This window comes from Globicephala melas, chromosome 15 (genome assembly GCF_963455315.2).
Source record: "Globicephala melas chromosome 15, mGloMel1.2, whole genome shotgun sequence".
Classification (NCBI taxonomy): Eukaryota; Metazoa; Chordata; class Mammalia; order Artiodactyla; family Delphinidae; genus Globicephala; species Globicephala melas.
This window is the reverse complement of record NC_083328.1, coordinates 54,976,302-55,001,454: the sequence shown is the minus strand read 5'-3', so window position 1 is coordinate 55,001,454 and position 25,153 is coordinate 54,976,302. Positions and strand designations below refer to the sequence as shown.

Below are 25,153 nucleotides of genomic sequence, written 5' to 3'. Positions count from 1 at the left end.
CGGAGTAAATGCTCTGAGAACAGCTGGGGCTGATATCCACAGTCTATGCCCAGAAATCCTTGACTGGGCACTGAGCCTGAGCACTCTCTCAGGCTGTGAACAGTTCACTGGCGCTGTCCATTCTTAGCTCAGGCCTAGTTCTCAGAGCCTTGGATAGAGGCTCTACCCCTGATAGAGTTCTCTGGGAGAGAGGCAGCTTGGAAGTGCTCTCAAGGCAAATATGTCAGTAGCCTGATACTGAGGGAGGATAAACTCTAGGATTCAAACCTGAGCACTAAAGCACAGGGTCTGTATTACTGGGGAAGACAGCCTCTTCATTCATTAGCTCCTGAGATCTGCACAGGTGGAAGAGCAATGGGAATTCAGGGTGTTAAAAACAAGACAATAGGCCCAAAATGGAGTCACTTATGCTAAGCTCCACATCACCAAAGAGACCTAGGTACTGTTTTGGCTCTCCCAGAAATGGAACCTTAGACCAGTCACTCAGGAGTTACCTAATCAGCACTATTTAGGGTAATCTCCTGATAGACCCCTGCCATTCCCTGAAGGAAAGTAATATTGCAATAACCAATCTACCTTTTTTTTTTTGGCCTCACTGCGCACAGCATTTGGGATCTTATTTCCCTGATGAGGGATTGAACCCCTCCCCCTGCAGTGGAAGCGCAGAGTCCTAACCACTGGACTGCCAGGGAATTCCCCCAATCTACTTTTTTGCTAGTATAGTTTCCTTGTTCACACTCCCTTCTTCCTATAAAAGCCTTTCATTTTGTGCAGCTCCTGGGAGCTTATTTCTTTCTGCTGAGTTGGATGCTGCCTGATCATGATTGAATACAACCAAAAAGATCTTTAAAATATACTTTGTTGAATTTTATTTTTTAACAAAGGAAACGTAGAATAATAGGTTAAGCATCCTTTTTGCAGAGGTGGTTAATCATTTTTGGGTAGAAGATTTGCTTTTAAATAGCTTCAAAAGAAAACCATTTTTTATTGATGAAGCAGGTACGTTTTGGTTATCTAGAAATTTCACTATGGATTAGCAGGTTTTTCCTTAATACTAGATAACAGAGATGTTAGAGTTTATTCTGTTCATCAAACCTTCAACCCTCAGCTGAGATCGAGTTGGGTAGAGGTGACAGCCTGCCGGTTCCGTGTGAAGAATAAGTGGCCGCCAGTCACTGTTGCCTATGTTATTAAGGTGGCGAGTAATTTCTTTTTTGGTTGATGCATCTGTCTGTCTGTGCTTGGAGCAGAAACTAGCTTGGTGGAGAACTCAGCTTCTGGAAGCCCAAGCTGCAGGAGGCATGTATTCCTTTTTTGCACGAATGCATGGAGGGAAAGGCAGTCAGCAGCTGCTTGAGATTGTCTTCTCAGTTCTGCTACCCACCTCTCTTCTCCTGTTTGATGGCTCATCCTTATGACATTCTTAAGACTTTCACATTCCTTCCACATAGAACCTGCAGACATGAGATGGAGACATTTTGTGCAAAGTGGTTGGCTATTGTGGTGTGATATTTATGCCTGCCATTTTAACCTACAGACTCAGAAGTGGATAACTCCTTAGTCATTCCTTAAGCTGTCTTCTTTCTTCCCTTCCTCCCTTTGTACAGAGACATTTATTGAGGACCTTCTATGTACCAGGCAGTGTTGTAGGCCATGGGGATATAGCAGTAAATAAAAGTCCCTTCCACATGGAGTTTATGTTCTAGTGGAGGAGACAGAAAAATGTGTAATAATTTCAGGTAGTAATGATCTTACAAAGAAGAATAAAGCAAGTGTTTCTTAATATGAAGGTAGCATTTCAAAGTGTGAGCATTGGAAGGGACCTTCCAGCATGCAGTCCAGTTGGCTTAAAGGACAGATGTGTTCTGATTCTGCCTGGAGTATTTCCCATTATTCAAGAGAAATGAGTGTACCTATATGTTCTTGCAGCATTGAACCATTTTGGGCTTAAAAGGTTTCACTCTGCCAACTTATTCTTTATTCCTGACAACACATTAGTTGCTGTCCAGAAATACAGCTCATTATCACCTGGGTTTTATGGGTGTCCCTCCCCAAATAATTTTAATCTTCGGGAAGGGCTGAAAATTTAGTCCTTTTAGTCATTAGTTGTAATTGTGTAACTGTAGCTCTAAAGTTGTCTTTCCTACCCAAATGGTGGCAGCCATTATTCTAGGTTTTGTAGATAAAGGTTGATGAATTTGATTAAAATTCAGTGAGTTTAAAAAAACACTCATTGAGCTTTAACCAGCTTCTAGGCCAGGAGCACTCAAGGTAAAGAAAGATGAATAGGGCAGTCCTTACTTTTTTTTTTTTTTTTTTTTTTTTGCGGTACGCGGGCCTCTCACTGCTGTGGCCTCTCCCGTTGCGGAGCACAGGCTCCAGACGCGCAGGCTCAGTGGCCATGGCTCACGGGCCCAGCCACTCCGCGGCATGTGGGATCTTCCCAGACCGGGGCACGAACCCGCGTCCCCTGCATTGGCAGGTGGATTCTCAACCACTGCGCCACCAGGGAAGCCCAGTCCTTACTTTTGATGAGCTTGAAATCTAAATTAGATTATGTTAAGATTATGCCCTCTGAACATGACTACAAAGTGCAAAAATTAGTGGGAGGAAGGACACATAATATGCTGTGGGAACTTTATTGAAAGAGGAAACTGGTGAGCAGGGTCGGGTATTAGTTTCCTGGAGCTGTTCTAACAAATTGCCACAAACCCGGTGGCTTAAAACAACAGGAAATTATTCTCTCACAATTTTTGGAGGCTGGAAGCCTGAAATCAAAGTATTGGCAGGACCATACTCCTTTCAGAGGCTCTAGGGGCGAATCCATGCCAGGCCCCTTTCCAGCTTCTGGTGACATCTTGGCATCCCTTGGCTTGTGGCCACATCTCTCTCTCTCTCACTCTCTCTTTCTGGTCTTTCTTCACATTGTCTTCTCCTTTGTTTCTGCATCAGATCTCCCTCTGCCTCTCTCCTATAAGGACACATGTGATTCCATTTAGGGCCCAACTGGATAATCAGGATAAGCACCTCTGTTCAAGATCCTTAACTTAATTAACACACCTTTTGCCATATAAGGTAATATTTACTCTTTTGCCATGTAATGTAATATTCACAGATTTCTAGGAAGTCAATTTATTTTGGGGAGGGGTGTTTTTTTTTTTCCTGTTTGCTGCAGGTGGAAATCAGGGAAGACGTTCTCTGAGGAGTCTTAGTGCTCCTAAGATGGGATCTGAAGGATGAGCAAGGAGGAAAAAAGGCTGGGAACAAAGCTGAAGAAGAGAACAGGGTGGGAGGTAATCAGGGCCAATGAGTAGCTGTGCTTGGTTGGAGCATGTGGCTTGTGCTGGGTGTAGTGGACGGATCTTGGAGGACCTGAGGTGAGAGGCCATTTGTCATTAGTTCACTAGGCAAAAATGAGTGGATGAGGCGTGTAATCAGAGCTGTGCTTTATGAAGATTAATTTGGGAGTGTGTGGGGAATAAGTTAGAGAAGGGAGGAATTAGTGGAGAAATCAATTGGGAGGCCAGTGTAGTAGAGAAGGGCTGACATGCAAACTTTAGCAAGCATACTAGGGGTGAGAGTGGGAATAAAGAGAAACCCTGGAGTGTTAGGATCACACAGTTTGAGGACAGATGGGGTGTAGGGAGGGGGATTTGGAGATGGTGATGAGGTCACTGTTCCCTATGGAGCACATCTCAGGTAGATTCGATTCTGATAGAAACAGGAGGAAGAGCTAGTGTGGGTGGTAAAGGAGGTGGTTCGTTTTGGACCTGTTGAGTTTTGAGGTGCTGGTTGAACATAGAGGTGTCTTGTTGACGGGTTGAAATGTAGTGCTGTAGCTTGGGAGAGAGGATATATCTAGGAAGGTAGGTCCATAGAAGAGAGACTGATGGTACTAAGGGTGCAGTACACTGCACTACAGAAATACAAGCTTGGGGAACACTGGCATTTAGGAAGTGTGGGGAAGAAGAACAGAAGTGTGAGGAGAGGAATAAAATAAGACTGTTTCAGTTATAAATGCAAGAAGCTTCTCAAACTTGATTAAAAGGGAAAAAGGACTCTATTAGCTCATGTAATTTAAAGACCAAGGAGGTTCTAGCTTCAGGCCTAGTTTAATCTAGTGCCTCAATGTCATCAAGCCCCAGTCTCCCTCCATCTCTTGGTTCTCTTTCACGTTGGCTTCATTTCTAGGTTTCACATGGTTACAGGATTTTCCAGCAGGTGGAAGGTCCCATTGACAAGGTTATGCCTTCTTCTTCGGGGCTCCAGAAGTACAAGGAATTGCTATGATTGGATCATGTGTTTACCTCTCACCCAGTGGTTGTGGTCTAGGGAGCACAGTGCTCTAATTAGTTATAAATTACCTGCCTACACTGGGTGGGAGTGGAGAGAGGATTACCCCAAAACAAAATTAAAGAACTGTTATCACAAAAGGGAGAACCAAAGCTGGGTATTAAAACACTACATGTGCAGTATACCAGGATTGATCCAAGCCCAGCAGTATCACCAAAGATCCAGTCCGAGAGGCAATAGATTGATAACTGATACATATGTCAACTGTTTTCAAGCTTTATGTAGTTAAAACCCCATATAGACATAATTTTGCATTCTGCCTTTTTCGTGTTGCTGCATGGTGTTTATAGTTGTATTGTTAATAGCTGCACAGAAAGTTGGTTTACCATAATTTACCTAGTAATTTTCCTTGGCTAGGGACATAAAACCTGTTTCTGCTTTTTTATCAATACAGTGATGCCATGTTCATTTCTCAGTGGTCCCCAGGCTCAGCCTCTCTGGTTTCTTCATCTATTTCTATTACAGTCTTGTTTCTTTTGTATCTCCTTACTGTTTTAACCTTTGTACTGGACATATTTGCCCCTAGGTAAGGTCTCACCAACGCTAAGTAGAGCAGGACCATGCCTGTGTTAATACAACCTAAGGTGTTTTTTTTTTTCTTTCGGTACGCGGGCCTCTCACTGTTGTGGCCTCTCCCGTTGCGGAGCACAGGCTCCGGACCCGCAGGCTCAGCGGCCATGGCTCACGGGCCCAGCCGCTCCGTGGCATGTGGGATCCTCCCAGACCGGGGCACGAACCCGTGTCCCCTGCATCGGTAGGTGGACTCTCAACCACTGCACCACCAGGGAAGCCCAGGTTTGTTTTTTTAAAATAAAAAAGTTCAACTGAGTAAAATTTGAAGATATTATTGGCTTCATTCAATGATCATGAATCAGGCAGCATCCACTGTAGCAGACAGAAATGAGCTCCCAGAGCAGTACAGAATGAAAGACTTTTATAGGCAGGAGAGAGTGGGAACAAGGGACTTAACACTAGGCAGAAAAGTAGATTAGTTACTGCAAAGTTACTTTTCTTTAGGATATGGTAGGGGTCTGTCAGGCACATTACCCAAAATAGTGCTGATTAGGTAACTCCTGACTGACTGGTTTAAGATTCCATTTCTAGGAGAGCCAAAGCTGTAGGTTGTCTCGGTTTGGTGATGGGAACTTAACATAAGTGACTCCATTTTGGGCCTGTTGTCTTGTTTTGAACCGATTGGATCAGTTTTTGTTTTTGTTATTCAAACTAATCTGTGATTGTCAAAGTCCTTAAGTCTTCGGGTGTATATGTTACTGTTAAGCTATATCTCCCTCATTTTATGCTTCTGAACTGGTGGTTGAAGTCTTCTGTTAATTGCAGTCTAATTTTATATTTGTATAATTGGCCCGTCTTTCTAGCACATTGATATTTTTAAGTGTTTGTCTATCTTTCTGAGCTTTGTGTTGCCTGCATGTTTTATCAGTCTGCCATCAGTGGTTTCACCTAAGTCATTGATGACAGAGGTGACTAGGAAGCAAAACAGGACTTGGGTGTGCAGTGTGATTACAGCTGTTATCCCCCCAAAAACATGTATACGTAGAAAAAGACTAGCATGAAATACATCAGAACGTTAATTATTTTGGATAATTTGGAGGTTCTAAAGATGCATATCCCAGTTATCTTTAAGGAATATGTATTACTTTAAGAAAAATGTTTATCAAGACCAGATAAGGGTTGAAGCGGTATGCATTCCCTAGTGCCTTCAAATTTATTGATAATAAATTTCAGGCATTAGTAAGTGCTATAAAGAAAAGAAAGCATTGTAAGGAGATAGAGAATGATGGAGGTGGAGTTGAGCCATTCTTTTATGAGTAGGGTGGTTAGAAAAGCCCTCTTTGAGGAGGGACTGTCTGAATGGCGACTGAGTGAGGTGGCTGATTGAGCAGTGAGAACATTCCAGAGTCGGGGTGAAGGCTCTGAGTCAGGAGTTAGGTCAGTGTATTGAGAGACAGCAGAAAGGCCACTGTGGCTGTGGGTCCATCCTCCCTGGAGATCACTGGTGCAGTGAAGGGCTAGGAGAGGTAGGTTGGGATCTGGTAAGTTAAGTTAAGATAGTGAGAGGTCATTAAAGGGGTTTTAAATGGGGGAGACGCATGCACTGGTAGGTATTTTAGGAAGATCATTGGCTATTTGTGAGGAGAGTGGAGGGTGGAAGGAGCAATTAGGAGACTGTTGCAGATGAGAGATAATGGGGGCTGGGATGAGCCTAGTGACCGAGGAGATAGAAAGGATATGTTCAATATATATTTTGGCTGTAGAACCAACAGAACTTGAATTGTTTTTCAGTTGCAGATAATCATGCAGATCATGCAATTCATTGGCTTAAGCCATTCTTGGTCCTCACTCCACTGTGGCTTTCAGGTGTTGGCATCATCTGAAGACTCCCATGAAGATGCAGGCTAGTGCTGGTAGCACCTGGGGCTCTGCCTCTCCACCTGTTCCCCTTTTCCTCAGGCTGGTGGGGGAAAGAGAGCTCAAGTGTCTCTCCCCACAGTCATCTAACTGATTCTAGAGTTCTAATTTGATTATACTATCTTAGGCCAAGTGCCTACTCCAGAACAGTCATGTTCCCCATTGGGTTATGCTGGGGTTAAATGCCTGTTCGTGAACCTGTCGCTGTGGAAAAGAGCATGGGATTAAAATGATTATTTTGCACAGGCTACTACACACCATGCAAGGGGAGTAGAATGGATTTTAGGAGGGAGTCAGCTGCAGTGTCCAGTACCTGGGGAAAGATGAGGAGAGAGGAATTAAGCATGACTCCCGGGTTTCTGGCTTAGGCAGGATATAGATTGTGGCGCCATCAACTGGCTAGCTAGGCACTTGAGGATCAACAGTTTCGTGGGTAATGTCAGCAGTTTTTTTCAGATATGTTTGAGATGCCTGTGAGAACTTTCTAGTGGAGATGTCAGTAAGTAGTTGGAAATATAGCAGTTGGGTCTGGCGCTGGAGGAGAGGTTGGGGTTGGTGATACAAACATCAGAGTTGTTGGTGTGGTATTGGTAATTAAAGGCAAGGGGCTGGATGGTAATACTTAAGGGAGAGAGTGTAGTGGGTCCAGAATTGAGCCCAGGGCCAGATCAACATTTAGAGGACAGGTAGAGGGAAAAATAGCACAGGAGACTGAGAGCAGCCAGTCAGGTAGAATGAGAACCTGGAAAGTATGTATCGTGGAAGCTGAGAGAAGAATATTGAAGTGGTCAGCTAGATCTAATATTGCCAAGAGGTGAAGAAGACCTGCATAAGATGAAGACTGGAATGTCCATTCGATTTGGCATCTTTGAGGTTGTTTTATTTACTTCATGTGTTAGAAATTTTAGACTCATTTTAGACCCCAGAGTCTGGGACATCACACTTGAGGGCACATTGGTTTTTCTCTGCTGAGGTACTGGATATCTGAAAGTCATATGCAGTTGAGCTGACCAGGCACTCTTTTTTTTAACCTTTGTATTAAAGGAACTTTTCAAAGACAAAAGAGAATAGTTTAATCAATTTCTTTGTACCCATTGTACAGAAGGGGTGCGATAAACATACTTTTCCTTTTAATGATTGGTTTTCAAAAGATGATCTGGTGTCCCAGCAACCTTCAAAGGTGGTCTCTGTGGCTTTGCACAGTTATCATTATGAGCTCAGATTTTCATATTTTTGTGTTTATATCACTTTTGGTTTATTATTTATTTTAATGCTCAAATTGTCTCATCTTTGATCATTAGGAGTATTATATTTCTTAAATGGCTTTCTCATTTTCCTATTTCACCTTTTCCCAGGGATCTTAGTCATTTATCAAAAACTATTTTGCATTGTTGCTCTCATAATTTCTTCTACCACTAATATGGAAATTTTGGGATGAGAACATCGTTAATTTTTTGTCCTCAGTATATTTGATTGGCACTTGTTTCTATGACTGTTGGCTATGAATCAGGAATAGTGACACTAAAATAAAGTGACACTATACTATTCTAATACTGTAAACAGCTCAGGGTGCTTGCCTACCCACAGGGGTAGGGGAGCTTGAGGCATGAGATACTGGGGACATTAGCTCTCATGTCCACTTACCTTGTCTAGTAATCTTTGTAGTAAGAACTGTTGGAGATGCATGACACTGAGGTGCGTACTGGATGTCGGTTTATAGTTTAGGGGTTCATCAGATGTGGAATCCAGCAGCTGGTCCTGGTTTCATTTTCTGGCTGAGGTCTAGGGAGTACACTTGAGCCCAATTTTGAGATTGCAAATATATTTTTCTTTACCATCTTATTAGATCTTTTGGTAATATTTGATAAACTTTCTTCTTTGCAAGAGCCTTATTCTAATAAAGAGGAAACTTAAAAAAAATTACTTTCTCCCCCAGGATGGACTCATTTTTTCTTAAATACTAATAGAGATGCCTGACTAGGTAACTGATGATAAGAGGACCTATTGGACTCCAGCGGGGCTTCTAATTTTTGGTGTCTTGCTTTGACTCTGGAGGACAGTGGAAAACAAGTGGTATCATTAGAACAGAACTGTGGGCAGAGCCTCCCAGGAGACAGAGGTGATTTTTCCAGCTCTGGTAGTCTCTATCCTGAATTAAGTAATATCTTTTGATGATGATTGGTACTAGGTTAGAGTTGTATGCTTGTTCTTTTAGTAAACAAATACATTTACTCCAGAGGGAGGCTTTAATGGGGGGAGGTAGGAGAGTGTTGGGAGAAAGAACAAACAGGAATTATCCTGTGTCATCCAAACTCTTGGTTTAATGTATGAGAGAGCAGTTTTGAGGAGGTTGGGACCTAATCCAGCAGTGTCTGTCTGAATTAGAAAACCTTGTATTCAAGCAGGCTGCATCTTCCTTTTCTGAACTCCTTCTCAGACATATCTCTATCACAAATCCTGTGCTTCTTTTAGTCCCCTCTATCACTTACATATTTGGCCACAAATGACAGAAAACTCAGAATATCACTAGCTTACCAAGATAGAAATGCCCTTCTTTCTCATGTAATAAGCAGTCCAGGACCCATACCATTTTTGTCGTGCTGCATAGTTGTCCTTGATGGTCTCCTCCTTTTATCTTGTTGCTTAGTCATTGGTAATAGGTGGCTTTCACATCATGGGCCAAGATGGTTGCCGGAGCTCCAACTAGCCTTTCCACATTGCAGTCAGCATAAAGGAAAAATGGTAGAATTGCACACAGTGCTTCTGCTAACATCTCATTGACCAGAACTGGAAAATGCAGTCTTGGTTCTAAGCCCAGCTAAAAATCAGGGCTTCTGTTCTAAGAAAGAAGAGGAGATGAACAGTGGGACAATGGGTTGCAGCCCTATAATGCCTCATATAGTGCTTTTAAGAGCGTGGAAAATGTTGAATTGCTGTATGTCGCTTGGCTATCTGCCAATCTAGTAAACCCTGGGTCCTCTCCAAATGATTGTCTGTGGCTGCTTAGGCAGATGTGGTGAGTCTTACTGTCTTCTCTGTAGGCACCATGCCAGATGTAGGGGGTACTGTGGTGAGGAAGTCAATATTTCCCCCTTGCCCCCACCCAGATTGTGGTCTACAGGAGGAGACCATACAGTGTGGGGTGCATTCTTGAGGGAGGATGGGGGCCACTGGGACACATGGCAGAAGGTTTGGAGAGAAAGGTATCTCTTAGCTGAGATCTGAAGTAAATAATAGTTGGCCAGAAGAGAGATGAGTTTCTGAAGAGGGTGATTTGCAGAGACTGTTCTAGGTAGGGACAGAATGAGCAAAAGGCCTAAGGTAAGAAAGTACAGCCTGTTCTAGGAACTGACTGTAGTTCAGAATGGCTGAGAGAGACGAGGCTGGAAGGGTATACAAGACCATGATCCCAAAGGGGCTTGTAGACCATTAAAAAAAAGTTTAGATCTGTCCTGTAGTTTAGTCTATCCTTTAGAGGTGGAAAAATCACCTCAGTTTAGCCCAGAGAGCTCCAGTATTGCACAGGGAGTTGACATGGTCAGATTTTCTTTTTGGAAGGTCCTTCTTGGTGCAGTGTGAAGAGTAGAGTGGAAGTAGGAATAGACTAAGGCCAGAGATGAGGTGGCTGGTTGGGCTGTCACAGTTATCCAGGGGGGACAATGTTGGCTTGAGTTAAGGGGGGTCTAGAGGCAAGGGGAATGAATAGACGGAGCTAAAAGCTGTTTTGGAGGTAGTGATCCCAGACCTGGTGATAGGAGCCAAGGCAGGAAGCACCAAGGATGATGGCCACCTTTCTCAATTGCCAATTCAGGGGAAAGGGAATGAATTTGGTTTTGAACACACAGAAAATTTTAGGTGTCTTTGGGACATCCAAGGTGGGAACATCCAGTATGTTTGGATATGTGGGTCTGAAGCTCAAGAAGAGGCAGTTAGAGGCATCAGAGTGAATGAGATTACTTAGGGAGAGTGGGCAGTAGAACAGGAGGAGTGCCCAGCACAGAACCTCGTGGAGTCCCTCAGTTAAGGGACAGGCTGAAGAAGAGGAAGCTGCCAAGGAGGAGCTGGCTAAAGAAGGCCTGGCTAGAGAGGCAGGTGGGAAACCAGGAGGATGTGCTGCTTGGAAGCCAAAGGAAGAGTGTGTCTCGATAATAGCATCAGAAGCCGCTGCAAGGCTGTGCCGGTCGTGGAGGTCTGGGAATGCCCGGGGATGAAGGTGGCTTGGTGTGGCTTGAGGAATGAAGGTCGGTTGAGGGAGGAATGAAAGCCCATCAAGGGTGAAGGTCAGTCAAGGGAGGGGTTGGGGTGTTCAAAGCTCTTCCCAAAGGTTCATCCTTCCCCAAAGGGGAAGAGGGTGCTTTCCTTGGATGAGCCTGTTTGAATGGTGTAAATGAGGGCCAGGGGTGAGGGGGAGGCGGGAGGACAGAGGGGAGGGAGGGGAGATCAGTGGAGCAAGGTCTCCGAGGAGGGGGAGGAAAGGGGATGGCAGCACGTGGGAGGCTCCAGTGCTGGTGTCCTGGGAACAGTTGTCCTCCCACAGGAGCCCTATCTGGGCCCAAGGCTGGCAGTGGTGTGTTCTCTGTAAAGACCCCTGTGGCTCATTGTAAATAGTATTGTCTGGGGGTGAAACGGTTCAGAGCCAGTTAGGTTTCAAAAGCTGAACCTCCCGCACGTGTGTCTTTCCGTGTCCTCTGGAGAGCTCTTTGGTGTGGAGGTACTTTAAGGAAGCAGTCCATCTGGAGTAGTTGAATGCATTTTCTGTGGATCACGTTACTGATATGAGGCTTTTGAAGGCAGGATATGGCCATGCCAGGGATGATTCTAAACTTTCAGAGCCAGGCTCTTCCCCTTTGATTCTTTGTTCAGACAATTGAACTTGTCAAATGAGGTTAGCGTTAGAAAAAGCTAGAAATATTTTCTTTGCTGTTCCAAACACTAAACACACACACACACACACACACACTTTTTTTTCCCCCAATAGGAACTCAGATGAAAGTCTACTTGGCTTTTTCAGTAAGGACACATAGGTCCCTTACACTCATATTAAGGATAAACCTGTCTCTGGTAATTTCTTTCCTTACAAGTGGGGGAGTCGATTTTCCTGGCAACTGGCCACAGGGCTTGTTTAAGAAGATGGCAGGCATGATACTTAGTGGAAAGGTTAGGCTCAGCCTGAATGACTTTCCTCCAGGACAAGTTTTGTAATTTGCATCTAAAGCAGTACAAAAAATAGTTTGTGTAAGTTGTGAAGTCACTCATTAAATGAAACTTACGAGTTTTAATGCAGCTAAGTATTCTCTAAACTGCTTGGGTTCTCTCTAGGGTTTTCTAAGTAGATTATAACAGTGAAAATGAGTCCTACGGATGCTGTTCCGGACCAAGCCAGGTCCCTTCTCAGGCCAGGAAGCCAGACCTTGACCACAGGGACCTCCCCTCTCCCCACCATTACAGCTCCTTCTGGCCCTGCCTCGCTGCCTTCTCTTGCTTGTGTTGAAGGAAGCCTTCTGTGCTGTTTTGAGCCCTAGTTCATTGGTGTCTGGGCAGCTGTAGGAGGTTGAGGAACCCTGGTAGGCTGGTAGGGGAAGCCTTTCAGGCATGAGTTTCTCTAAGAATGTTGACAGGTCTGAGCCCTTGGTACCCAAGACTCTCCATGTGTCCCTCACCTGAAGTGCTTCTGCCTTTCCCTATAGAGTCTTAGTGAACCAGAAGGAAGGAGGCCTTAGAGATAACTTTTTTTTTCCTTTTAAAGCAATGCTCTTGTTTCCTGTTTACACCAGCACCACAACCCCCTTGAGAAATGGCTGCTGGACTGTGGAAGGATGGGCGGTGACTGAGAGAGAATCTGAGAGACAAGGGTCTGCCCTACTCAGCCTCTGATCTGGGCCCTTGGGTTGAAAAGAAAGAAAGGAAGGAGAAGGGGATGCCTGGGAGCCGTGCTGAGACAGCTTGAAGCAGCAAGGCAGCCTTTCCCCGCCACTGTGTTCTGGCCCCAGAGCTACTGAGCTGAGTCCTCAGACCCACCAGTCAGCAGGGAGAGGGGATGAGAGTGGGCACTAGTCTGGCTCTGCTGCAAGGGCCACACGAGCTGGAAATCCAAGTGGGTTCTGTCATATGCTCAGTGCAAACAGACACTTTGGTCCATGGTAGGTTAAGTAGAATTAATTAGCTCATTAGTCCAACAAATCTTTGGGCGCCTGCTACGTTCCAGGCACTGCTCAGTGCAGTGGGAATCAAGAAGACCACAGTCACTGACACACCACCGTGTCCAACATATATGTGATGCTTTTACCATGTGCCCCAGCTTGCACAGACTCACTCAGTTATATATCTGTGCTGATAGGTCCCTTATAAAGCATGCACAAGAAAGGAAAGCTGAATGAGCTAAATAGAAATAAGTCCTAATATTTCCTCCCACACCTCAGTGGACTGTGCTATACACATCCCACATCAGGGAGCACGGCCATGTACTGCTGCCTGTGTCTCAGACCTCCACCTTTCATGGGAGCTTTGAGAAGTGGATCATTTTTGAGTTGGGGCCGCCTGTTGGATGAATGGAAAACAGGAAAGAGGAAGCAAGGCAGGCAGATGCTGAGCTCACAGAATTGATTAGCCCAGGGCCCCAGCAAAGCCTGATAACCACCATTCTTTCACCACTCTACCCTCCTTGGGAAGGGTGCCCAGGTTGCCTGGGGTAGGTGTTTAGGGTTCTTGGGCTCCTGTCGTGTGTGCCATGGTCAGCCTACTGCGGGGGGGGGGGTGGGTGTGGGTGTGGGTGCAGCAGGTGCCTGTTGCTATTCAGTCCCTTTATAGTTTTAATAGACTTTCACTGATGTTGCATTTGATCATCCCAACAACCGTCTGAGGTGGGGGGGGGTCCTTTCCCCAGTGGTAAGACCAGAGACTGGAGGCCTGTGCTGAGTGTCATGAGCACCAGGGCTGGGATTTGACTGGCTGCCGCCGCCACCTCCTACAGAAAGTCTTCTGTGGCGTCTGCCTGTCTCACCATCTGCTGGAGGAGCAAACCAGTGAAGCGCTTGACATCTCTGACTCTTGGTCCTGCGTGTGCCACTTTCTGCTGGGTGAAAACTTGGGCTCCAGGTTTCTGCCTCCTTCTGGGCCCACTATGGAAGCTGCCGCCAGCATTCGCCTCCTCACTCGGGCATGAGCAGCCCAAGTGGAAGGCCCTGTCCGTGCATGGGGAGGAGCCAGAATGCCGCAGGATTCCAGGTTCTCCAAGGTTTCTGTTCCTTGCCCTGCTTTCTCGACATCTCCACCTGGAGCCCAGAGAGCTGGCTGATTTGCCCCACCCTGATCCATGTCTTCCCAGGCTGTGCTCTTTCCTCCTGCACAGGAATTTGCCCTTCTGCCTTTTTTGGCTCTGTTTCAGCTTGTGGGAGAGTGGCTGCCTGTGTAGGTGTTTGTCTCCTGCTCTGAGGAGACCTCCAGTTAAGGGCTCTGAGGATGCTTATTCAGGAGCCTGGAGTGAGTTACTTGCTTACAGGCAGGTGACACCTGGAAAGTTAATCTCCTTCAGGCTTGTTTCTTTAGGGCATTTACTTCATTTCTTAGTTGTTCATCCCAGGCCCCCTGATGTCTTGACAGTAACAACAGTCACAGCATCTTTGTAACATTTCTCTCTATCCTTTTACTACTTTCTGCTTCAGGATACCTCTCTTCACTGCACTTCCTCCTAGCAAGGAAGGAGAGGAGTCGGATATGGCGATATCTGGGCTAACGTTCGTGAAAGGGCCTGCAAAGTCCAGAGACTTAGTACCGAGCCGGAGGTCCCTGCCCCTCCCCTGCAGGGGCTCTGCCTGGGTTCCTTCCTGCCCTTCCTAGCCTGGGGAACCAGCAGCCTTTGTGAGTTTCCTTGACAACAGGATGGATAAGTTAAAAATAAACTGTGCTAGGGCTTGTGTGTGTGCATGCACGCATGCCTGTGTCCTCTTGTCTGCTGTGCTCACCTCAGCCCCTGTGGCTTCTAGATACTCCTGGAGAACATCTGTGGGAAGCCTTGGTGGGGCTCTGGTACTTGCATTTTGAAGCCCCTTGGTTGAGGGGTCAGATCTAGATAATCCCACAACATCGTTACCTCATATTCCTGATGGTAGCTGATGGGGAGAGGATGATAATGTTAACATGAAGAATGGAAAGCTGTTCCAAATGCCTCAGTCTTCAGGCAGTCTCATCAGAGAGGGATAATCCCACATTATCCATGCATTTCAGAACCTTGTGGGGCAGTGGAATAGGCACAGCTCTGGGTGGGGGTTTGGTTAAATCTTTCTAGGGAACCCCTACCAGATAAGGAGGGTCCTTTCTGGGCTCCTTTTATTAGGTGAGGAAGCACAGTACAAGTCACTTGGGTGACTTGTCCAGAGCCACTGGCTAAGCATGGCGGAGGAAGGAGCACTGACCCCCATCATCGGAAGTTGTGGCTTTTCCCCTCAGGTCCTACGGATGAGGCCACCTCCATAAGTTCTTTCTTTTTTTAAATTGAAGTATAGTTGATTTACAATGTTGTGTTAATTTCTGCTGTACAGCAAAGTGCCTCCATAAGTTCTTTACCAAAGCCTGCTGTCTCTGTATCATCAGTTCTGCACTAAAGCCTCTGTTTTGTGGTGTTATCACAGTTGTGAGTTAATTTAGAAACAGCTATCTCTATGAGGGCAGGGGCAGCTTTACCACACCTGGAATTAATTCCTCTCTTCCTCCCACCATCCTTACATATATTTGTAAGTATTTTATGTAAGTATCTTTGTGCCGGGCATGAGGATATCCTGAGAAAAAGTTGTTATAATCCTTGTCTTTAGGGACCTTATGGTCAGTTGGGGCAGAAGACAGTTATGAAATCTCCCACCAAGTCCCTGTTGTGGCCAGTGCTGAGCCGGAGGGAGAAGGTCTGATTGTAGGAAAGGGAAGGACTGAGGTGGGGCGTGGGGGTTAGAGAAGGCTGGAGGAACAGGTTAGTGACACAAAGTACTTAAATCTGGAACATATTAAAAAAAACTCCTACAAATCAATAAAAAGGAAAGCAAGAAAACTCAGTAGAAAACTGGCCAATGACTTGACAGACACTTCACAGAAGACGATATCCAAATGGCCAAGAAACATGTGAAGGGATCCTCAGTTTCATATATTTATTAGTCATCAGGGAAATTCACATTGTCCAATTTGAAGAAAGATATAACTGTCTTTTTGTTTCCACATATATGTAATGAAATCTTTGACACTTTGGTGAAACCTCCTTTTGCCATTTTCAGTTTACTTTATTCTGAATCTCTTACTGAAGAATAAAATGGATTCCGAGATGCTTACATAAAAGGAAATCTAGTGGGATGAACACACTGAAGTCAGAGACCTGGTTAGTAGGAGATTTGGGGCCAGCCATCGAATTTCTCAGAGCCCCTGTTTCTTCATTTGTAAACAGGGATCTTTCCGTCTTCCTTCCCTTCCTCCCAGAGCTGCTCAGATGTTCACAGGTGTGGGAGATGCTCTCAAAACTGTGAAGGGCTATTCAAATACTGTGTAGTATTGTTACTCTGATTCCAAGTGATTTGATTTCTCCTGCACCTCTTCTCACAGCAGCTATTCTAAATTCTCCTAAGAAATAAAAGCTCTGAGTAGAAGGATGGTCCCTAGGATGTAGAGCAGCCTGCTCCATGGTACTCTGGTTGGAGAACCTGTTGTTGGCATGGCTCTGGTCCCTTCACACAGGCTGGGGAGCAGGGTGAGTTCCTGTGAGCATTTCCTTATATGGCTGGGGTCTGGTGGCAACTCTGTGAGTGACATCAAAGTGTCTGCTGATGCCCAGGCCTGGTGGCTGGGAGAGGGCAGTGGTACACACCAGTCCTGGTGAAGCAGTGACTCGAGTTAGTGGTCCCATAGGGCTTTCACACTGAGTGGGGCTGGCCTCCTTATGGGGTGTTCTTGTGAAGTCTGGAAGTAACACCATGGACTTTGGGGAGCCCTGTTGCAGGGGCAATAGCCTGAACACCCAGCTTTCCCCGAGAGAGCCCGGGCTGTCTTGGTGGTTCTGAGCATCCATGGCTTGTGGCAGAGCAGGGGCTGCTCCCTGTGTGACTTAGGTGTTGATGGAGAGGGGTTCTCAAAGGTGGATGGGTCTTTTTGGATGTCTACACCCAGTATCCTACTCAGCGCTTGTGACCTTTTCCTCTTCTGTTTTTCTGCTATGTAGGAGTCGGAGGCAGAAGCAAAGGCAGATGGAGAGACTGCATCGGACAGTGAGAGTCGAGTGGAAGCTGTCACCCTACCAACCTCTGTAGACGATACCCCAGAGGTCCTCAACAGGGCCCTTTCCAACTTGTCTTCAAGGTAGCTTGACTTAATGATGCAAGTGCTTGCTGGCGTCTTGCACTGTCTCCAAGTGCCATGGAAAACCCGAAGCCCTTAGAGAGCCCACAATCTTGTAGCAGGAGCCCACATCTGTTAGAATGTGAGGTGCAGGCCTGCCCGCTTTCATTGGCCACAGTCTCCCCTGCCTTTGCCTAGGGCTCCATTGAGTATCATCTAGTGTTTAACAGTGACTACGAGCACCGCCTGGGTGGATCTGGCCTTGAAGGGTGCTCTAGGCTGTCTGGGAGGTGCTGTCTAAGGAGGAGGAACGAGTGGACATGGGGGTGGTCACTGACACAGCACATGAAGATGAATGATCCTTGGGGTTTGTGACTAATGGGCAGGTTGCTTTACACTGAGGAGCCCAAGTTTCTAGTTAGGAGTTCAGTTTTCCCTCTCTCACACACATACATTGTGGACATTCCTTGAATTTTCCTATAAGAATTGAGAAACATCTCAACTTGGGTGAATTCAGGGTTAAAATTTTGATCCCTTGAGATTCTAGTCCTTCTGATACCAGCTGCGTGGGCAGATTAAAAAGGCAAACTATAAGACCCCAAAACATTATCTAAGAGTGTTCCTGGGCATGCCTCCCACACATTTGTCCCTTTGAAAGGCTGTATTGTGCAGTGGTTAAGGACATGGGTTCTGGAGCCAGACTCCCAGGATTCAAATCTCAGCTTAAGCACTTCACAGGTGTATGAACTGTGCATCCCTTTCTTCATCTGTTGTAAAAGCTAGTAGTGTTGAGGGTTGAATCAATTAATACATGTAAAGTCCTTATAGAAGTGCCAGGTACATACATATGATAGCTATTATTACCACTGTGTTTGATACTGTTATCACCATAGCAATGCAGGGTCAGAGCAATGTAGGATTCTGCTGCAGGAAAAATGTTTTTTTCCTCAGATAGAGAAGCCCATAGAAGCCGTCCAAGTAGATACAGAAGTAGAGGGCATTGTTCCCTCGGGTCTTTTGCCTGATTCCTTCGTTAAGACACAAGCTGGGTGTGTTTTTCTGTGGACCTTGGAGGACTTGCTGAGTTTAGCATGGATGATGTGATGGCTCTGGTGGCTCTGCACCTCCCAGCATGTGGCTACTGGGCTGCTGCCTCTGTCAAGGTGAAGGACATACTCCTGGAAAGGATTGACCTCAGGGCCCTCTCAACCCAGGAAGAACCATCCCCCTTGGGTTTGTACCTCAGTTCTTTCTGGGCCCCTGACATGTTTTCTCCTTCCCCTCCTCTCTAACTTAGATGGAAGAACTGGTGGGTGAGAGGCATCTTGACTTTGGCCATGATTGCATTTTTCTTCATCATCATTTACCTGGGACCAATGGTTTTAATGATGATTGTAAGTGCCATTTATATGCTGTTTTATAGTTTTGCCTTCACTTTTCCCTACAGGACTGGTCATTTTAAGTGCCAGGTGTTGGGTTGGTTCTGGGAATCACTTGGGGTCCAGGCTCTTCAGACCACATCTGCCTTAGAATAGCTGCGATTTCTCACCTTCCAGCAGCCAACTGGAGGGCTATTTGTGTGTGAATTAAGGATCACTTTAAAATTTGATTTTATTACTTCAGCTCTTTGATCAAACTGGGACCCTGGCTACGATTCTGTGTGACTCTTGGTTTTGTTTCTTGTTTTCCTGGAGTCTCCCTCCTAGGTTTTAGGACTTTTTTGTTAAGAAATCCCAGTCCACAGTACTTTGCTGTTAGTCTTCCCACTGTCATGGACAGGGTCAAATGACTAACAGATGAGTGCTGAGCAGAGCAGTTGGGACTTTTCAAGTATGTATTTCTATTCGAAGTCAAGAATGGAAGATATTGAGTCCCGAGGTGGGGGGGGGTGTTCTACAATAAAAAGTTAATTGAACTTTCAGAAGCATATATTTATTGTGAGTCACTCTGTGTGACTTAAAGGGCCTCACTACCCTGTGGGGTGGTGTGAGAGAGAAAGGAGGAGAGTGGAATCACTGAAGGACCGACATTGTTCTTAAATATAGTGGTTTTTCTTGAAGGCCCATGACCTGTTGGTTTCTGTTTCTAAAGATCATAAGAATTGGGGAGTTGACAAGTGTTCTAATTCTTTTGTGTCCTGCAGGTGATGTGTGTTCAGATTAAGTGTTTCCATGAGATTATCACTATTGGCTACAATGTCTACCACTCCTATGACCTGCCCTGGTTCAGAACCCTCAGCTGGTAAGCTCTTTAGCCCCACAGAAACCCTTAACAGATTTGGACAAGTGTTTTGTGGTAGGTATTTACAATCATGGTGGGAGGGAGGCTGTGATGGCCATGGACCTTCACAGCACCTTTGAGACCCAAGTATTGCATAGGCCGGACTGTATGGTTGGCCTGTGAGGAGCGTTTGAGTAGTTACCCAGAGTCTGGACTCTTCCTCAGAAGAAACCAGACCAGCTGCATCTGTGACTGTGTTTGCATCAGTATTTGGATTCCTTAGACTCTGCACAATGGCCCCCCTTTTCTATATCAGTACATTTTTCATGCTCTAGTATCTCAGCATCCCACAAGAATTATCTGGGAGTTGTCAGTGCTGGTGTTGCTATCTCTGGAACTTGACTTCCTCATCCTTAAAACAGATGATTGAGACCTAGTCAGTGCTTTTCAAACTGTGGTTTTGGAGCCCTAGTTCCTCGGAGGCTCCTTGGGTGCCAGTGAGCAGGAGTGAGACTGAGTGCAGGGGATCGGGGCTCCTCAGAGGAACTCTGTTTTCTCCTCCTAGGAAGGGGCTTGGCTTTTTTTTTTTTCTGGCCACGCCACGCTACATGCAAGATCTTAGTTCCCTGACCAGGGATTGAACCTGGGCCCTCGGCAGTAAGAGCGCAGAGTCCTAACCGCTGGACCACCAGGGAATTCCGGGCTTGGCTATCTTGAAGCAAAAACAGGGTCAAAACCTATAGTGCAGATGATGTCCGAGACCCCTTCCTGATCTGAAACTCGCTGCTGTATTGACCACACTCTTCTCAGGTGGTGACATGTGAGCAGAGTACTGTGTAGTCCTGAGAAGACTTCGGGCAAATACAGATTCTTCTCACCCTGCTGTGCTGGGTCTCGGGCATTGATTTCATTACTTACCAGGCCAGAGAGTAGTGTTTTGGGCCCCAGCAACTTGGTTATGGCCAAGGGAGTTGATGTGCTCAGACTTGGCCTGGACACATCCTCTGAGAGATGCTTCCTCGTCATCCAGCAGCACAAGCTGCCTCGCAGTCTCCACAGGGCCTGTGCTTGCCACCTGGGTTAAGATGTAGGTCTCTCTTGTGGGTCTTCTATAGCTGGAAAGCAATGTTATGAATTTTGTTAACATACTCAGGATGTCTGACCCCTGACTGTGGTCACTGTACAAAGGAAGTGTTTTTCACATAACAGAAAACAAACCCAGTATGGGAGTTCTTGAACTTCCACAATTAAAAAAAAAAAAAAGAAAAAATGGAAGAGAGAAGCTCTCCCTTCTCTTCTTTGTCTGGATCCTTGTTGAGTGTTTAGAGTGGGGCTGCTGGTTCCCATACTCAGAAACACCAGTGAGGCCGCAAAGGTATATGAGCCATGTCTTCTCCCTCCTCAGAGCTCCTTCCAGTAGAGGAGAGAGGTTATAAACAGATGAAGAGTTAGTGCTAGTGAAAGGTTTGTGTGTCAAAGCCAGGCATCAGAGAGGAAGACAGTCTGAAGCATAATTAATTGCTTAGTGGAAGGAGCAAATACTTTGTACTATAGAAATAAATGCAGGGGAGGCAGATATCATGTTAGGTCATGCAAGGTTTTTATGAAGAAAATGGTATTTGAGCAACGAGTGATAAACTGGGTAAGTGAAGAGGATGTTCCAGGCAGGGAAAAGAAGGGAACCAAGCAGACAGGTGGCAAAGCCAGAGAAGTCCATTTTGATAGGTGTGCAAGGTTTGTGTCAGGAAGAGTGGATGTAAGGCTGCGGAGGCAGGATGAGGTGCCTTTCAGAGGGTTGTCTTACAGTTTGAGTGTTAAGTTAGTCCTGGTAATGCTACAGAAGGGGCAAAAACTTGAGTCCCAAGTTTATGATAAATGGAGAGTGAATGAAAGCCACAAATTTCTAGATAAACGTCTCACCTTCAGTGTCACCAGAGAACAGGGAATGGTGATCTGCTTGTCCTGTGTGAGCTGCCCCCGGGGGTCTTGGGGGTCAGGTGGACCTCTGGTCCTCGAAGCTTTCTAACAGCCTCGCTTTAAAGGAGAGGCCACATGTGCTCCCCTTGGCAGTGACCTGTATTCTCTTACAGGTACTTTCTACTGTGTGTAAATTATTTCTTCTATGGCGAAACAGTGACAGATTACTTCTTCACTCTGGTCCAGAGAGAGGAACCTTTGCGGATTCTCAGTAAATACCACCGATTCATTTCCTTTACTCTCTATCTAACAGGTATGAGTCAAGCAGCTCACCAGTTGTGTATGTCTTGCTTTTGCATGTCTGCTGAGTTGGGGCATTTCTTGGTCAATGTAAGGTTTTGATGACATTAACTCTGACCACTTAGGGGAGCAGAGCTAAGGATTCTGCCTTACGTGAGCTGTAGCAGCTCTTTACTAAGAGAAATGAGACCAAGGGGCTTGTGTGGTTGTGGAGGCTGAGTTTGTGCCACCTGTCCTTGTGTTCCAGCCTCTGTTGGAGGACTGCATAGCATGGTCTTGTCCTGACTGTCCTCTTGGCAGAGATTCTGCAGCGTGACTGAAACAAAAACCACCCAGGAACTTGTATATAAAAAGGGACATTGCATTGACATATACACTACTATATATAAAATAGATAACTAACAAGAACCTGCTGTATATATAGCACAGGGAACTCTATTCAGTTCTCTGTAATGACCTATATGGGAATAGCATCTAAAAAAGAGTGGATATATATATATATGTATAACTGATTCACTTTGCTGTACAGCAGAAACTAACACACATTGTAAATCAACTATACTCCAATAAAAATTAATTTAAAAAAAAGGGACATTGCAGTATATTAGAAATTTTATTGATTTGGGTTTTAAAAGACCTGTGACTTCAAAGGAGCCAGGAGCTTACTCTTTGAATCTCAGTTAGCTCTTCTGTAATCTAAAGCTAAAACAGAAGCATTACTGTGAGGATTTGAACAGATACATTGCAACTTGACAAACAGTAAAGTGCTCTGTCAATCTAAACTCAGTTAAGACTGTACAGTAATGCTAGTAATGTGTTCTTCATAGTTACCCTAAAAGCCAGTTTGAGGCATATGAGAAATTTGTTCTGACCTAATAAGTTTCAGTCTTACCTGTTGTTCATCAGCTTGATGGCAATACTCGGCTCCGTGAAAGACACCTGGCTATTAAAATATGAAGTCCCCTTCTGAGAGGTTTGCTGTGTTGAGGATAGAGAGCATGCCTCAGAGCCTGGGAGCAGCCCCACAAAGGGAGGCCAGGGGTCTTGAATAGTGATGTGCTCTCTTCTGGGCAGGGCTACTTTTGAGGGACTCAGCACACTTATGGGTAAAATCCCTTTTCTTCCTGGAGAGTTCGGTCATATGGGTCAGTAGGAGAGAGATGCAAGGATGGCCTTGGCCCCATACCAGGTAGATCTTCCTTCTGCCTGTTCTTTAGGACAGAGGTTGGCAAACTTTTTCTTAAAAGGTCCAGATAATAAATATTATAGGCTTTGGGGGCTATAGGGTCTCTGTTGCAGCTCCTCATTTCTGCCATTGTAGCACAAAAGGAACCCTGGACAATATGTAAACAAATAGGTATGGTTGTGTTCTAATAAAAGTTTGTTTATAAAAACAGGCGGCTGGCCTGACTGTTGTCGGCCCGTGCTCTAGGATCAAAACATTTCTATCTGGTGAACAGTGTCCTAAGTTGAGTGTAGTCTGCAAGATTTTAAAATATTGCCTTCCTTTAATTGTCTTGAAGGAGTCATTTTTTCCTTCTGACTGCTTATCTGGTTTTATTCCCTTGGGCTATGAATTTGTGCCCTGGTTGGTTAACTGCTGCCAGGAAATTAGCAAAGGACTGCTTAACACAGCTAAAGGAAATGACTAGGACAAAGATAAATGCAGAATGTGATTCATTTTGCCCTTTCTCCTCCTCTTCCTCAAACTAGGATTCTGCATGTTTGTGCTGAGTCTGGTCAAGAAGCATTATCGACTGCAGTTCTACATGGTAAGGGAAATATGCGCATCAGTGTCAAAATTCTTGGCATAAGTGAAATTCTGTGGAAACTCCACAGGTCTCTCATCCTTTCAGTGATAAATCAAAACCCTGGAATGCAGTCTGTTTTTATTCATCTGGAACCTAGAGGATGAAGGAGGCATCCCTCGTGAAGTTTGGTGGCTCTTTATCCACCTAGACCCAATCGCTGTTATGTAATTTACACCCTAAGTAGTCTTTGCCCTCTGGACCTGAGGGTGGCCTCCAGGTAAGGCTCAAGGTGAAGCTTTAGGCATTGCCCATAGATATCCTGCCTGCTATATCACTCCCTCAACCTAAAAACATCCCCTCTCTGAGTGTCCTAAGCACTCAATAAATACTTACTAAGAAAATGAGAAGTACCCAGGCTTTTGGAGCATAGAAGGACTAATGGGCCATATGGGCCCTCCTTTTGATGGCAACTGTAGCTGGGGAACATAGTTCTTCCCAGAGGCCTGTTCTATACCTTTTTCACTTCCTGTAAGGCAGGTACAGAAGCAGATATCTTCCCTACCTGTTTCTAAGCAATTTTCTATTTGGTATTAACGGTTATTTGAAGTTCCTTTCAAGCTAAACTGTTAGGTAAAGTTTATCCTTTATCTTCTTTTGCAGTTTGGCTGGACCCATGTAACATTACTGATTGTTGTAACCCAGTCACATCTTGTTATCCACAACCTGTTTGAAGGAATGATCTGGTGAGTGATGTTGGGGGGGGGGTTCCTTTTATTTTGTGGGTGTTTTCATATAGGTGGGCTGAGAAACTGATGAACTGTCTAAACCAGAGATTCTCACCTGAGCTACATCAGAATCCCTTGCAGGCCTAGTTGCAGCACAGGTTGCTGGGCACCCCCACTCCTGAGTTTCTGCTTCAGTAGCTATGGGGTGGGGCCTGAGAACTTGAATTTCTGATACATTCCCAGGTGATGCTGATGCTGCTGGTTGGGACCTACACTTTGAGAACCACTGTTCTAGACTAACAGGTGTAGGGATATTTAAAGAATCAAAGGCAATGTAACTATATGGCAACAAATTTGAAAATCTAGAAGAAAAAATCATGATTTCCTAACAAGAGGTCACCGAGTAAAAATCACGAAGAAGAAAACTTGAATAGATCAGTAACTATAAAAGAACTTTGAAAATTGCATAAGAATCCACACCTGGAAAAAATGACCAATGATAGCAGCTGAGTTTTATCCACCCCTTAATATTAAAGCTGATAAAACCATAGGGAGGGAGAAACAAGAATGATAAACTGATTTCTTTTATGATTATAGATATACTATTCTAAATAAACTATTAGCGAATGGAATCTGGCAATGTGTCAAAAGAATGATATACTTAGTAGATTTTATTCCACATATGCAATGGTTTCAGCAGGAAATCTATCACCATTGACAGAAATCAGTAGGCTGACTGAAGAAGCTATGCTTTTAGTGAAAATGTGAAGGCATATCCTCGTGTATATGAGGAGCTAAAGTACTGTGATTAAGATCCCAAACTGTGCCTCTGTTTCCTGTTCTCAGGGTGAAGGTACAGTAATACCCACTGCCTGAGGAATAAATTAGTAAAAATATGTAAAGTGCTTAGAACAGAGACTAGCTCATCTAAATGTTCGCCTTATGGCATTATTATGTTTAAAATAATGATAATGGCCTGAGGAGATGTACTCTCCCTCTCTTTCAGAGTGTTGTTAAGTAATTCTAAAGAGGGGCTCATGCTAAGTTCTCATCTTCAGGGCTAGACATACCACTTGGCTCTAGAGTGAATCATATTAAAATCTCTAGTTATTGGTTTTTAGACTGAACCTTCAAGATTTAATTATAGTT

General features: G+C 45.0%; 1 protein-coding gene and 1 non-coding gene across 2 annotated transcripts in view; one reads left to right on the top strand and one right to left on the bottom strand.

Moving 5' to 3' along the window:
* CDS2 (CDP-diacylglycerol synthase 2) overlaps positions 1-25,153 on the top strand; it is a 68,383-nt gene that overhangs the window by 30,776 nt on the left and 12,454 nt on the right. Inside the window, exons 2-7 of the mRNA XM_030872610.2 lie at positions 16,976-17,112; positions 18,389-18,485; positions 19,235-19,332; positions 21,402-21,541; positions 23,242-23,300; positions 23,940-24,022. Coding sequence (XP_030728470.1) covers positions 16,976-17,112; positions 18,389-18,485; positions 19,235-19,332; positions 21,402-21,541; positions 23,242-23,300; positions 23,940-24,022 — 614 coding nt within the window. The remainder of the gene's footprint in view (positions 1-16,975; positions 17,113-18,388; positions 18,486-19,234; positions 19,333-21,401; positions 21,542-23,241; positions 23,301-23,939; positions 24,023-25,153) is intronic.
* TRNAK-CUU (transfer RNA lysine (anticodon CUU)) lies at positions 19,934-20,006 on the bottom strand. Its single transcript has one exon. It is a non-coding gene; the product is annotated as a tRNA-Lys (tRNA).